The sequence below is a fragment of the Vanacampus margaritifer genome, chromosome 9 (assembly GCF_051991255.1).
Source record: "Vanacampus margaritifer isolate UIUO_Vmar chromosome 9, RoL_Vmar_1.0, whole genome shotgun sequence".
Lineage (NCBI taxonomy): Eukaryota > Metazoa > Chordata > Actinopteri > Syngnathiformes > Syngnathidae > Vanacampus > Vanacampus margaritifer.
In genome coordinates this window covers 4655082-4670657 of record NC_135440.1, presented here as the reverse complement: position 1 = coordinate 4670657, position 15576 = coordinate 4655082, and the positions used below count along the sequence as shown (strand labels likewise).

General features: G+C 37.8%; 1 protein-coding gene across 13 annotated transcripts in view; it reads left to right on the top strand.

Moving 5' to 3' along the window:
* Nucleotides 1-15576, top strand: part of LOC144057691 (serine/threonine-protein kinase ULK4-like) — a 119010-nt gene that overhangs the window by 15476 nt on the left and 87958 nt on the right. For all 13 annotated transcript variants that reach the window (XM_077575527.1, XM_077575536.1, XM_077575538.1 and 10 more), the window contains 2 exons: nucleotides 2484-2591; nucleotides 10010-10090. In XM_077575527.1, coding sequence (XP_077431653.1) covers nucleotides 2484-2591; nucleotides 10010-10090 — 189 coding nt within the window. The remainder of the gene's footprint in view (nucleotides 1-2483; nucleotides 2592-10009; nucleotides 10091-15576) is intronic.

Below are 15576 nucleotides of genomic sequence, written 5' to 3'. Positions count from 1 at the left end.
CAATGCTGATTGTCATAGATGTAGACAGCGTTTGTGTTCATTCTTGTTTGTCCAGACACGTTTGATATTACAATTTAATGAGTTTGTAAATGCAACAACTCTTTCTTTCGCATGGACACGCACACGCATGTGCAGACACAGACTCAGTGGCACTCAAAGCTATAACGTTTTTATTGTAAATTACAAAATGGCCGACTGTGGAACCGCAGTGTTTTTAATGAAAAATGGCGGAACACTTTTTCCACTACCAGCTTTACCTCAGGAGGACAAATTATTGAGAGAAGGACAAAGCAGCAAATTCCGGCCTATGGTTGGTTGTGCTTCTGTCTGTCTGTCCATCCGTGATTGTCAGGGTTCATCTGCAGACTCAGCAGGGGTTCTCTCTATTTGTGTATGTGTGTGTATGTGTTTTGCTATCGTGATGTAAACAGATGAGCAATAAAACAGCACATACTTGATTCATCTGTGTGTGTGTGCGTGTGTGTGTGTCTGTCTCAGCAGGGGTTCTCCTGCTGCAGTCCTGATGATTGGAGTGTCAGGACTGGGTTTAGTTACTATGGTAACTGTTATACAGTATGCTTCGATCTCCCCACCCAGCACACATGCACGTGCACACACACTCGTCTATTTGTTTTGATTCTCTCCATCCCTAGACGAACCACCCATCACGCACGCCTGCACGCGCGCACGCACGCACGCACGCACGCACGCACGCACGCACGCACGCACGCGCACACACACACACACGCACACACACACACACACACACACACACACACACACACACACACTGCCAGTATCTCCCGTGGAATTAAATGGGAGTGCAATTTTTTGGGTTAATCATATGCAATTTAGGGAAGCCGGGCTTTTGCAGCAAACAAGATATAATTTTCTTGTTTACTTATCACTGCTTCTAAAGTTTTATGTGGCTCCTACAGGGTTTTAGCCTGAGAGGCTTCCACTGTGCACTGTGCTGGGTGTTTAAAGGGAATGTGCAGTTTTAAGGCATTCTGAAAGTTCACAGTGCTGTAATCTTAAAGCGGATAAATTATTCTGATGGTGCCCATTCAGACGGAAAATGCTCTAAGCATACACTGATGTGACAGAATATTCCCAAGCATTCCTTTTGTAGGGAAATGATGAGTTTGAGCAACTTGAGTTAATAAATGACACAAAGAAAACAGCAGACAGAAAAACATAATTGAGCAGTTGATCTTTTTTTTTTTTTTTTTTAAATAGACGTGTTTGGTTTATTCATAGATTGCAAAATATATGCACTGGTCACAACATTAAGAAATGTTCTAGATTAATATTTACCTCAAAATACCCATTTACCATTTCCTATTTTATATTCCATGCAGATAGACTAGCTGTCATCCTATCCTATAACTTGTAATGTGTATGCAGTGTCCCAAAATGTCAATCCGAGTTTATTTGAATACATAATGAATCCATATTGACTAGACAGATTTAACATGGGAGTAAGTCGATTTAAATAAGGTTCTAAATTGAGTAAAAAAAAAATTAATGGGATTTGAATTAAAGAAAATTAATCTGAAATTTGGATACAGTTCTTTTATTTGATCTCCTTCGATTAATTATATATGTAATGGATTGTGAGAGGCAATATTATACTGCAGTAGCACTCAGATACTGTGTGAATGTACTAAGTGTGAAAGGTTGTCTATATGCATCTTGTGATTAAGTGGCGACTGGTCAAGATACGTGGTATAATCTCAGGTTGTCGCTAAAAACAAAATGCAGATATAAGTAGCTAAAGAATGGGTGGAATAATATTAATTGAAGGTAAGAATGTAATCTTCTGGCTGTACTTTTTTATTCTGCTTCATGCATCGCTTGTTAGGATTGTAGCTGTAAAGAAAGTTAATGTGCAGATCAGTCTTACAGTTCAATGCTCTGCCAACAATTTATTCTCTCTGCTGCACACTTTTAAATTACAGTATGACATTTGAATTTGTAACTGTAAGAGTGTTGCCTCTGCATATAAAATAGGCAAGTTAATTTTCTATGTGTACAGTACATTCATGTGTTCCATTTAATGCAAGGAGTTGTTGATGCTGAACTAATGACGGTGTGTTCAGCGGATGACTGGTTAGATTTTTCTGCCTCATTTCATCCTCCGCCCAAGAGCCTTACTGGTATAAAACACCCCCCAAATAATCAATTTACATTATTAGTGGGGTCATTTCAAGACAGAGAGCCTTTGCAGAACATCACTTTCATCACATGTCCCAACGATGCACTTGAATCGCACATCATCAATATGCACAGACAACACCGTTCTATCAAGCTTCATTTTACAAATAGGAAAATTGGATCAAACTACGAGTATGATGGCAACTGTTTATTGAGAATTACATTATTCGTCTGCTCAGGTTATAACCAACCACTCAAAAAGATGAACACTTGCTAACTGCAAAAATAGTTTCTCTACGACTTTTAAACATTCTTTATACTTGCAGGTAATATTCACACTATCAGAACTGCTGAGGGACAATTTGAAGAACAGTCAAGTAAAGAGGTTTCTGCTGCCACCACTTGGAGCGTTTCTGTACCTCATTGCCTCTCAGGTAAGGAGTCAGAATGATGCAGGACCCATTCAGAAATAGATAGCTCGATGTTGATGATGAGAAATGTGCAAATGAAGACAACCACAGGGCATTCTGTCGTTCATCGTTCCCATGCATTCCAGTAAGATAAAAACAGACCCGTCCCCAGATGTCAGACTTAAGGGAGGCACATGAAAAGTCGTGTTACAGTATAAAATACTCTAGCACTCTTACTCTTTCATAGGAAATGGTCTTGTCATCTGCAAAGACACCACAGACATATTTATGACAAAACAGAGCAACTTTTAACACATTACAACTATTTACATGTATGCTGGGAAGTGCGTGGCTTCACCATCACTACAATACCGAACCATTGCTTTTGATTGTATTATGGAGGGGCGCATGTGATCTCAGGGAACATGTTTTTTTGTTTGCCATACTAGAATAAAGTGTAATTGCACAGCCACTACAGTAGGTGGCAGTGAGTGCACAATGAGTAATTGCTCCTCTGCAGAAATGTACTTGTATGTACAATGCTACAGATAAATTATACTATAGTCATAGCAGAGAGATGGGGAGCGTGCAAAATATGTTCTTGTTCCAAAGGGGTCGTAACAATATATAATTGAGAAGCACTGGTTTATGTAGAGTTTAAGAATGTCCCATGTGCCAGTCAACAGGACTGTCCTCGGCTATTGTTATTTACAAATACATGCAAATTTTACAGACAAGTTATGCCATAATTCACATTGCCACACACAAAAAAAAACTTGCAGATTGACTTTAAAAATGTGTGAGACTCTTGCACACCAGCAATGGTGTATTCGTCGTGTATAGGCCTATGCACCTAACATTATTATTTTCATTAAGGCTGTAATAGGCTGTTGTTGTTAAGGCTTACCATAAACAAAAGAACATCAGTGGAATTTACCTTACCTTACCATTATTTCTTTGTCTTAGTGATAAACAACTCAACATTAATAATACAAAAATAGCTACTATGACAACATATACAAAATTTAAATAAAACTAAAGTTTCTTTTTAGAGATCTGTACTTCGAGTTGTGGGGGCACATGCGTCTTGGTGAGTGGGCAACACCACCACACCCCCTCCACCGCCCGCCCGAATAATCCTCTATTTCTCGTTTGTATTCATATTATTTAATCATTCTGCTTATTCTGAATACAGCAGCACAAACTTACTTTGACAAAACAGCATGCTCTAAAAAAAGGCAACAATTGATTGTTACTAAAGATAGAATTCAGAACAAGTTCATATGGAGTTCATTGCAGTGTTCTCCCTTAGATCAAGTTTTTAGTAGAACAGTATTATTAGCAGTTTTGCTGTTCAGTGAGATAATATTCAACATTTTTTATGCTTAAAACATGAGACTTAACTTAACAGACTTAACAAACATTGACTTAACTTTAGTTGTATTGTGTTGCAATTTAGCTAATTTTATTTTATGTTTTAATGCCAGTTTGTTCTGTTTGTTTATTTATTTTTTACTGCGTTGCCATGTAACATTCCTTCTTCTTAATTGATCATTTACATAAATACACACAAATAAGTTCTGTGACAGTGTTTGTTTGGTAGAATTCTCAAGGTCCTATGTGTCGGGTTTGCATGATAAGTGATGCTAGTGATTGGTTCGAGGTTAGCGGTACCACTGAGAATTGCTGTTATGAGGCTTGATGCGTGTGGCTTTCAAATGTGGAATCTGTATTTGTGTGTGTGTGTGTGTGTGTGTACAGTTCTTGCTTTTCTGTCAATGACAATGATTTGCTGAGCCTTTAGTGCTGTGTAGGCTTCTTTTTCCAACGATTTGAGTTTTCACATGTAGAATGCAAGTTTCTCGAGCAGGGTCAGTATGATATTGATAGCGCTAACACTCAGTATGCTGAGTCCCCTAGATAGAAGGCTGGCAGAGTTGACTGCAGAGTTAATGATCGGGTGCCCTGCTGGATTCCGTCTCTGTAAACTGAGATATAAACAATCCGCGCAGATGAAAATGAACTTTTTATTAGATCTAAGACCACAGAATTTTGACTTCTCCCAACGTTTCCTTGATCATACTAATTAATCTTCATTTATAATCAATGTGTTAACTCTGAGCCAATGTATCTAATGTTAAATATGTGACAAGCAAAGATGTCCAACCAGGTTCATTTGCCATCTATTTTTCCTCAAGGTTACATTTTGCCTCGAACCTCCGACAGCAGTCATGAATCAGCAGGCTTGAATCATTGTTTTGTGAAATGGCTGCAATTTGCAGTGATAGACACACCATTTGTAATGTTAGGTACACTCCATTTGCTTTGAGGGTCCACTTTTATTCAGTTCAGTTTATTCAAGTGTTGACATTTGTATTTGTGTATTAGGATTTATGTTCTAACAAATTCCACATATACTCAAAGAAATTGAAAATTATTAGTATTTATTTTGAACTTGAAAATATTAAATAAACCAACACAGTGTCATTTAGAACTACGGAAGATACAAGATGCAGATTAACACTTAAAGTACTCAAGCTTTATTTTCAAGTTTTTCCATTAAAAAAAAGCTTGTCATCATTGTCAGATATATCTTTCAGTGGCATGAAATGTTTGTCTATCTCATTATAATCATCATCATCATTATAGTTTGCGTGCAATTTATTAAAGCATCTGTATCACGTTTTTTCACCCTTCCGCAGTTAACTATAGGCATTTAATGATTAAATCTTATTTTTGACACTATGGCGATGTAATTTCTTATGAAATATGAGTTATTTTGGTGGCTATTTTTCTAACCCGGAAGTAAGACTCCCGGTTTAGTAAAACCCCGCCTCTCCCCGCGCCCCTCTCGTCCTAGCCTGAGCCCACAAAACTCTGGAGCGCCGCGTTCGCACACTCCTGAGCGCATCCCGGAACCATGTTCACCAACCCCATTGTAACTATTTACAGCAGATACATTGCAGCCACAATACAACCTTATCACGACAGCGTTGCATGTTGCAACAAATGTCCAAACAGAAATACAGCCAGGCAATGTTTACATTCTTACAGGAACAGCAATACATGTTATCAATGCAGGTGTATAACCTTGGCAGCGTCAGCAAGTAATCATATGCTATATGCATGCCCACTTTCTCCGAGACCTCCATGGGATAGTGACAAAAGTAGCCTTTATCAATAAACATTCTGTCCAAATTAATTCAAAGCAATTAATTATCCTTCACATTTGTAATGCCAAAGTGCAATGACAATTGGCCATCTTAAAATCCCATTAAAGGTTCTGGCTCACACTTGTGTAAACTACAAGTAGAACTTTTGCACTGCTTAACCTAACTGAGTGGTGTAGTGGTTAGCTTGCCCTTCTTCTTTCCTCTCTCCTCCCTTCTCCTCCCTTCTCCTCCCCTCCTCCACCACGATTTCTTGCAACAAGGAGCCGTTTTGTTTATTAAAGATTTGATGGCTTGCGTGCTCAAACGCAGAGAACCGGGCGTTTTACTTCTGCATTAGAAAACAACCAGCAAAACACGTAATATTTCATAAAATATTACATCACCATGGTGTCAAAGGTCAGATTTAATCATTATATGCCTGTAGTTAACTGTGGAAAGGCTTAAGATACCGTGATGTAATCCCTTTAAATATATTTTAGTCATCAGAAGTATCTTCTTCATAAACATGCTCAGATTTCACACTAAATACATATTGGGACTGCATTGGACAAGATCACTGTTTCAATATTCCTACTTTTATATTTTTTCCTACTTTTATTTTTTTTATGTATTTTTGTTTGAGATTCTCTAATGTAAAACAGGTACCTGCGCTCAACAAAGGTTGTTTTCCACACTGTAAAACAATCTTTCAGCCATTATGTTATTGTAATTTAAGTGCATAATACCTTTCAACACATCAATACATGTTTTCAATTGTTAACGTATGTACATATGTTCAAAGGTGAATAACTAACAATAGGTAGAATTTTAATCTGTGAATTTGACTTAATGTGCTAAATTTAAAAGAAGCATACATTTAAATCTTGTAGCCGCAAAGCTTTATTAATAGGCCACACATATTATGCCTGAAAGTTACGCTTGTTATATCAACGCCTTCTTAAAATAATCAAACAAGTCATTTTTTCAGATTTTTCAGGAAACACCAAAAAATTTAATCATTTGCATCTTCAGATGATTTAGGCATAACAATTATTTTTGCAAAAAAAAATTAAAAATGACACAGGCAATTATTTTAAGAGTGTGACGATATACAGATGGAGTGGTGGAGTAAATCAATATTTGTTATTAACCATCTACCATCCTATAAATTAAAAAAGGCTACTGAGGAACCTTAATCCGGACAAAGGTGGTGGCGATTTGGCAGAAGAACATATCAATCTGCTATCTGCCGCTAATTGCCGGTGGAACAGCTACCTGAGTGGCCAGAACTCATACTCTTTTGTTGGAACAAGTTACAGTATATTTATAAGTAATGTGCAATTTTAACTTTGTTGCTTCACTTGATTAAACATACATTGGTGTATGCAAAGAACTTAGTGCATCATGGTGACTTTTTGACAAATACTTGTATGTTGAACAGTCTTTTTTTTATTTTTACAGTACTAGTGACCTAATCAATATTCTACTAAATAAAAGCTGGTTATTGAGTAAACCTTATATGACGCACGAGCTGTAAACTCCGTCAATGTGGCTGCACAAGGGATCTTGAGTGACTCAAAACGCTGGTCTGGCTGAAAACAGGTGTCTGGTGCCTGCCTAAGTTCCTGGTGATACCGATAGCGGATAACCATCCATTCAACCCAAAGAAAAAAAACTATGTTTATGGCTACTGAACACTGTTGCGCCTCACTAAAAAATGAGTTGAGTAAGACATCTGATCCAAACTGGAACAGTGGAACCAAACCGTTTGTCAAAAGCCGCTCCACTCCTAGCGTGTGTGTGTGTGTGTGTGTGTGCGTGCGCACACTTGTGAGTGCCGACTACAACCAACTATTGCCAACTATTTTACAGACAGAAGAGGCAAGAAGCAGTGAGAGTGAATGTTTATGACATGTAAACAAACATGCATGCCGAAGACCATTTATCATGTGTGAAAAAAAACCTACAGTGTCCATTTGTTTTCATTGAACGCCATGAAATTTTATCTTCGTGGTTTTTGTTTACTGACAGTTGACAAACTGATTTAGGTGCATTACTGCCGCCTAACATAAACTGTTACATCCCTTTAGAATAACCATTGGACTGGGAGTGTACAGTAGGGCTGGACGATTAATCGAAACTTTTGGCTTCTCTCATTCTTTAAAACGTGATAATAGAAGAAAAATGATAAATGTGCAGAACACCGCGGTATGTTCACAAGTTCCCTACCCACTAAACACCCAACGTCCATTGGACCTCCATCCAGATCATGCCCGTATCGTGTCAGCCGGTCGTAGACCGTATTTCTATGTCCATATGACCACCAAAATAGGTTGACATATGACGTCTAACCATGGCTTTAATATGGACGTTGATATGACGTCCCATACGCACCTTGTTTGTACTTTGTACATGAGCACAAAAAAAATTATATACGCTATAACATAATTTTTAAACCTTAAATAAAACTATGCATTTTTGTGTGTTTTTATTTTTTTAGTTAATGAAAAATATATATACGAATTTGTAATTTATTGTTATTTTTTGGACTGGAAAGTTTACGTTTCGACGCATATGTGGAAATCTAGTCTATCCTGCGTGTGGTATACATAGGCTGCACCTCTCTAGGCTCTCCCATATGTGCAATCTCAGAAAAAGTGATCATGCTGATCTGCTCAAGGTAAGTTAAGCTGCTCTTTTTATTTTCTTATAGCCACATTTATCATTTTCGTGATTTGCGATTCGATGTGATTCTGCCGTCCCTAAGCATTGACTTCGGGAGTAATAGTCCTTCAAATAACAAATGTTCAGGGCTCTGGATGGTCAGGTGGTGCTATCGCTTACCCTCGGTGCAGGCGGTGCGGGTTTGCTTCCTCCCTGGAAACCACGTTTGTTTGTGGATGTGTGTCTGGATGGAAAAAAAAGAGGAAAAAAAAACAAAATATTCACACACAGACGTTGTGGAAACACATTCACACACATTGCCTACTCAAAGGCACAAATTCTTCCCGATTTGAGAAAAACAAGTTATTTCAATAAAATTCTATCACAACTTCTCTGTTCTTATTGAAAGTGTATACACCATAGATGTATGGCGAAACACTTCCACTAAGAGGCCAAAACGTGCAGGAACACTCAGTACAGTATTTGCTGTGCAATTGGAGTATTTTTGTTTTACTCTTTACTAATTCAATTTCTCACTGTCATTTTCAATCATATTTAAAGCTGAATTCACAGAAATTTCTGTTCCTCAAAATTCAAGGATACAAATATCCAAGGACTTTTTTGTTGTGGTCATACCAACACACATTTCCACGTGACAAAATACAATCCCTGAGGTCAGGTTAGCTCTCTAAGCCCCCAGACTTGTGAAAATAACATAAGATAAAATGAATATGATAAGAGGGTAATGTAATGCTTAAGTTTGAAAATGAAGAATGAGAGACTTGAATTCCATATGATATTTACAAGGTTATGTTAAAAAAATGAATAATTGTTTTATTAATCGTGATTTCAATCTTAGTCAAAATAACTGTGATGATTTTTTTCCCCATTATCGTCCAGCCCGAGTGTACGGTCTATCTTGTATGCAATTATGTTCTGTATGATGTGGGATTCAACTTCATCAAACAATTACAAAACACATTGAGGGTAATTTTCATAGTGAATCTATGTCATATGATTATGAATTGATAAAGAGCAATCACACACAGCATAGAAATGTCTTTTAGGCAAGAACAGAGAAAGTGAGGGGCAATGAAAATTCACAGTTTACCTGTGCCCTCCAAAAATGCCACTGCAGTGTATGCATTTACAACTGCTAGTTGCAGCCTAGTACTGCGCTCCATTTGTGTCCATATTTCTTCAAGATGACATAAATGTCTGAATTCAACACGTTTCAATAATCAATTAAGTGATTGTTTATCTCATAGTGTCAAACGAGGCACATTGAATAAAACATGATTAAACTTTTATGTATCAGATCCTTAATATAACAGAGCATTATAGTTTTTTTTTCCCAGTTATTCCTATGGGTATTATTGGAGCAGTTTTATGTACTCAGGCACAAGTAATCAAGATGTCATCTTTTTCCCTTTCCTGACTTGACCCTGTCTTGCCATATTTTTTATTTTTTTTACTTGTCTGCACTTACATTTCCACCCCATCATCGTGTTGCCTTCCTCTCACTTCCACTCTGCTCCTTAAATGCCCCGGCAACTTCACCACCAATCACCCCCTCCCCACACTCTTTTCACCAATGCTCCATGTCTTCCTATGACTCTTTACCAGGAGAAGAGAGGCTCCCCAGAGGGCCTGTGGTTCGTTCCCGCTGCCGCCTACACTGGCTTAATGAGGAGCCTGCGGGAAGGGGTGAGTGTCTCTGTGTACGTCTCAGTGTGTCTGTTTTTGTCTCTGTGTAGCTGTGACTAAGTCTCAGTGTCTGTGTGTGTGTCTGTGTATGCGTGCATGGGGGCAGGGGATCCCTATGAACAGTAATGATGAGGCAGCTGTAGGGGCCTAGAGCGTTGTTTGCCAGCTGCAAGTCAAGGGCATACAGAGCAGTCACACGCACACACGTACACACGCACGCATGCATGCACGCAGGCACGCAAACACACACGCACTTACCTGCATCAAACTCAGACTGTATTGCTTAGTGGCCTGACCTCAGGAGCAATAAGGCTCTTAGACACATACACAATAGATGGCATCGACAAAAATTATTTAGATTTATTTCATTTTTGGCCTCCGTTTACTTTCCTTTTTTGCTCTCTAGCTCACTTTATTATATTATTTGATTGTACACTATCTTTGACATTAAAATTAATCCAGCTAAATTGAGTCTTGTTGATGCAACAAAACAAAAATGACCTAGACCACAAAAATATTGTAGTATGCTATATACATCGAAAACAGTACTGTTTGGGTGGCATCGGTGACTGCATTTGAGATACAGTAGATCAAAGGTGTCCAAACTTTTTCCTCCAAGGGCTACATACAGAAAAATCAAAGGATGCAAGAGCAACTTTAGATTTATTTTCTTTTTTTTAAACTTTAATTTATCAAGCACATCAAAATCATTTTTTTCGGAAAACTGCTACCTGAACAGCTTTCTATAAGGCGAATACATTATTTATTTTTAATTATCATTATTATTTTTTTTTTTTTAAGGTTTTGGTGTATTCGAGACCCTGTAACCCACCAGAAAATATCATCCCGAGCAGCCAAATCCCATTTTTACACTCAGAACCAAAATATTTGATTTGATTTATTTGTATCAGGGACACTATTAACACTATAAACACTATTAAGTTTAAAGAGGAGCAATCTGTCATAAGATGACCATTTTTAAGTTCATTTGCATATTTTCATATTTGGAAAAACTTTACTATCTATCTATCTATCTATCTATCTATCTATCTATCTATCTATCTATCTATCTATCTATCTATCTATCTATAACAAATTATTAGTAGCTGATTTTTTTGGGGATAACAAGCCACAAATTGCCCCCGGACCATAGTTTGGACACCACTGCAGTAGATGGATGGATAATGGATGGACAAATGGACAGATAGACATCAATAAAGATGGTTGACGATGCATTCAAATGACTATTATTTTTTTTCGATGCATACTTGTCGACTGTGAGGAGTGAGGAAGAGGCACTGATATTGTTCTGTGTCTCAAAGGTAAAAGGCGTCTTACTGGGGTGGTCCACCACAGCAGAATGAATATAGATGAAACTCTGGTCGGCACCGTTGTCAGCTTGTTTCTACTGTTGCTTCATTACCACTGGGACGGGGTGAGGTAGATGAGGAGGGGTGGCAGGAGCAGAGAGACAGGTTGAAGAAAGCACAAGGAAGGTTGACTTATTTATCATTATTGAGCTGTGAGAGTATGCCGAGGACACACACACACACACTGGCACACACAATTGAAGGGGTCCGACCCTCATCCTCAGACCCAACTTGTCCTTCTCTTTCTTTCCCTCTGAGCATGTTCACCTCTCCTTCCATCACATTTCTTTCTCCCTCAACGGTGTGCTAGTTTTCCCATGAATGTACATTCATTCATTCATTCATTCATTCATTCATTCATTCAGTCAGTTTTTTTTCCTACTGCTTATCCTGTTCAGTTTTGCAGTAAGTTGAAACCTATCCCAGCAGACTGGACTGGTTTACCAGCCAATCGCAGGGCACATACTGCATGACAAACAAGCATTCGCACCTATTATCAGGGCTGCGGAAGTTGGCAGGTCCCAGATGCAGGTTTATTGTACAATTGCTTGATCTGAGGTAGATGATTGCTGGTGAGCAAAAGGGACCCATGAGCTGAGTCTGGGTTTTTGGGTAGCTGGAGAGGAACAGATTCACAGGGTGTGAGTCAAGTTTGACAGCAGGAGACAAGCAGGTTGCAGGATGCGAAGGCAATGAATGAGCTTGAGACAAGGAGTGATGACAGGTTAAGAAAATACTCAAAAGTATTTCATTAGTTCTGTATAGGCTAAGTGACTGGATAAGCAAACTCGACGGAGAGCGTTAGATAATGTGGGGATGAGTTGGCGCCTTGGAGCGTCTTAGGAACCGGCAGCAGTAATCAGGAAGATAGGACACTTCTGCTAGTGACTCCAACAAAGTTTGCCGGGCAGTAATAGTGCAACAAATCACAACAGTTACGGTTCGGCTCGGATCACAGATTTGAGTTACGGATCAAATTATTTTTCGGATCAGCAAAAAAAAAAGAAGATAAATAGTACTTTGTCTTCATTTATTTTGTAAAATGCTTTTTCCATTAAATAAAAAAAAAAAATCAAAACGTCTAATATAGCCGTTTAGGATTTAGTGTCTTCATTTATTTTGTAAAATGCTTTTTCCCATTAAAAAAATATATTAAAAATGTTAATACAGCCGTTTAGGATTTAGGAACAGAACTTTAAGTGCAATATGAGGCTGAATCATTCTTATTTTTACATGGTTCATGTGTAAAATAACAAGATATTAATGGCTTAAAGTTGTGTTCCTATGATCTAAACAGCTAAATTTGACATTTTGAGTTAAATGTTTTTCTCTTTTAATGGGCAAAAGTGTTTTATAAAATAAATGAAGACAAAGTACTATTTATCTTTTTTTTTTTGCTGAGCCGAAAAATAATTCCATCCGTAACTCAAATCATTTTTTTATTTAGTCTCAGTTTTAGTCCAATTTCAGTCGCGCTTGTTAGGTTTTATCACAGTTAGTCAACCTCATCCCGCTTTTATTTTGTAAATTTTTAGTTGACTATAAATCTAGCATTTTAGTCAGGACAATCATTTTACCCATTTATATATATATATATATATATTATATACAGTATATTATTTATATATATATATATATATATATATATATATATATATATATATATATATATATATATATATATATATAATTTATTTATTTTTGTCTGCACAAAATTTTCTCTCATCTTTTTGGTGAAAACCAACTTCACACAATTACAGTGCTACTATGGTTCCATGCTATGAGCTAGTAGGTTAGCCAGCATTAGTTAGTGGTCGCATTAATATTATTGGATTAATGTTAAATTATAATTGTAATTTCTTTCTTTTTTTTTACCTTCACCGTGTAGCTACCTCCTGTCTGTTCCATGTGTTTGTGCATGGTGCACTTTCTAGCTGCAGATTTAAAAGGGGGTGTGCCACCGTGTGTCACATGACAGTGTTACAGACATGATAGACAATATCATAATATTCGTCTTGTTTTTGTTCATGAACTAAAATGTCCATAGATTTTAGTCCAGTTTTATCAAGTGTAGTACAGTTTCCCCTCGTCTTCATTAGTCGACGAAAATAGATATTGATTTAGTCTCAGTTATTGTTTATTAATGAGGGTTCTAGTCTAGTTTAGTCCGGTGAAAAATTAACACGAATAAGTTGTGGTGCAGATGGTGTACCACAAATTTAGTGGGTCGCAGCAGATGCAGGCAGAGTCTGCGCTCCGCTGATATGTGTGGTGGAAGTCATCTTATTTCATTCACAAATATGACAACAGCATGCATTGAACCATCGGATTCCTTGTGGAAATCAATTCATTGTTATTATCATCATCATTATTATATTTTTAAAAACACACAGGGTGTGTGTGTGTCGGGGGGTGGGTCACAAATTATCGTGTGGAGGTCTTCTGGCAGGTCCTTATAAACGTTTTTTGCACGCTTCAATCTTCTGCATAGACTCCAGCAAGTCTACTTCTGCTTCCACAATGTCAAATACTGTGTGTGCTCCTCTACTGTGCAGAATTTAAAATGAATGGGTAGAGCTCCCACAACACCCCTTTCTGCCCGCGCTCATCTGCGTAAGTACCAAAAGACAGTAAACACCAGTTAAACCACCCATGCACACAGTTAGACTGCAACTTTTAATGGTTTGTTTCAAATATGTCCGCTTCCCATGTACCTGAATGATGTCATTCCAGACCAATCATAATTGTGCAATGATGTTCTGCACCACTGTAAGCTACAATTGCAATATTAATTAGTACTTGCCTTATTCTGTCAATCTAAACTGAGCATGAATATTTTGGTAAAGGCGGTATTGTAGCTCATTGTATAGAAGCTCATTAGATAGAGATGGTGTGCCTAATATTGGAGCCCATTAATGTGTACTGTATGAATGCTAACCTCATTAAGATATATATTTTTTAATTAAGTCATGAAGTCATTGTGTGCATTTCATGGATACTTATTTAGAGTGGCTCATGTTGATATGTCTATGCAGAAAAAAGATTGAATGTGTTGAATACAAAGCCAGTGCCACACAGTATTTAGTACATGACAGCAATGAGATACAGTGCCAAGGCCTTGTCTAATGTGCTCCAGGCAGTGTGGTTTTGATGGATTCTTTGACCCACCATATCACCCCTAGCCTCACTCCACTGCTGTTTAGAGTTTTCCTCATTTATAAATAAAGCACTGGAGAGAGGGTGAGGTATTGCTATGCTCGAAGGGCACCCGTCCAAAGAGAACATGGTGGTTTTACCAGCGAAAAGGGGGATGGCAGGGTGTGACAGGGGTAGAGGAAGAGGGATCAGTGTTCTGGGAGAGGGGGAGGAGATGGCAGGGAGTCACAGAGAGTTCTACTTGGGTAGGAGAGGGGGTTGTAGGGAGTGAAAGGCAGGTTTCCAGGCCACACTCAAGCTGCAGGAAATTGTTTATGAGTCTCAAATACTGCTTCTGCTTTCTATGATGAAAAGGTTGTGTGCGTGCGTTTGTGTGTGTGCTGTACACGCTCACATAAAAGTTTCGAGTGGATTTATGATTTACTACTACATTCCACTAGGTTTGAACAGTTTTGGAAAATGTAAATGTAATTTGTTTCCTCAATATTGTCATTGCAATTTAATATGTAACAATTTTTTTTCAAGGTCCTTTTCTAACGTATTTTCAACAAACCTAAGAATGAATTCATCTTTATATAACGATAAACATCAGATCTATTATACATTATAGGATATTAAGATAAAGTCAAATCAAGCATTTATTAAAATGAAAGACATTTTTTATGCAGTTTATGCTACAATTACAGGTGTAAGCCTACTCAATACTTTGACATGCAGTTTTAGTAAGCGTTCGCTACAAGAAAATTTTGCCACACCAGCATGGTATTAACGTAAGTATATACCGGGGCTGCCGAATATTGATTTATTTTATTTTTTGGAGAGATCTCAGTATTGTTCATTCGATAATTTTACCGATTCGACATGTCATCATCATTGCTCTCTCTTTTTGTTAAAATTTTTGGGGGGATTTTGTATGTGCGTGAGTATGTGCGTGAGTGTGTGTGCATGTGTGCATGCGTG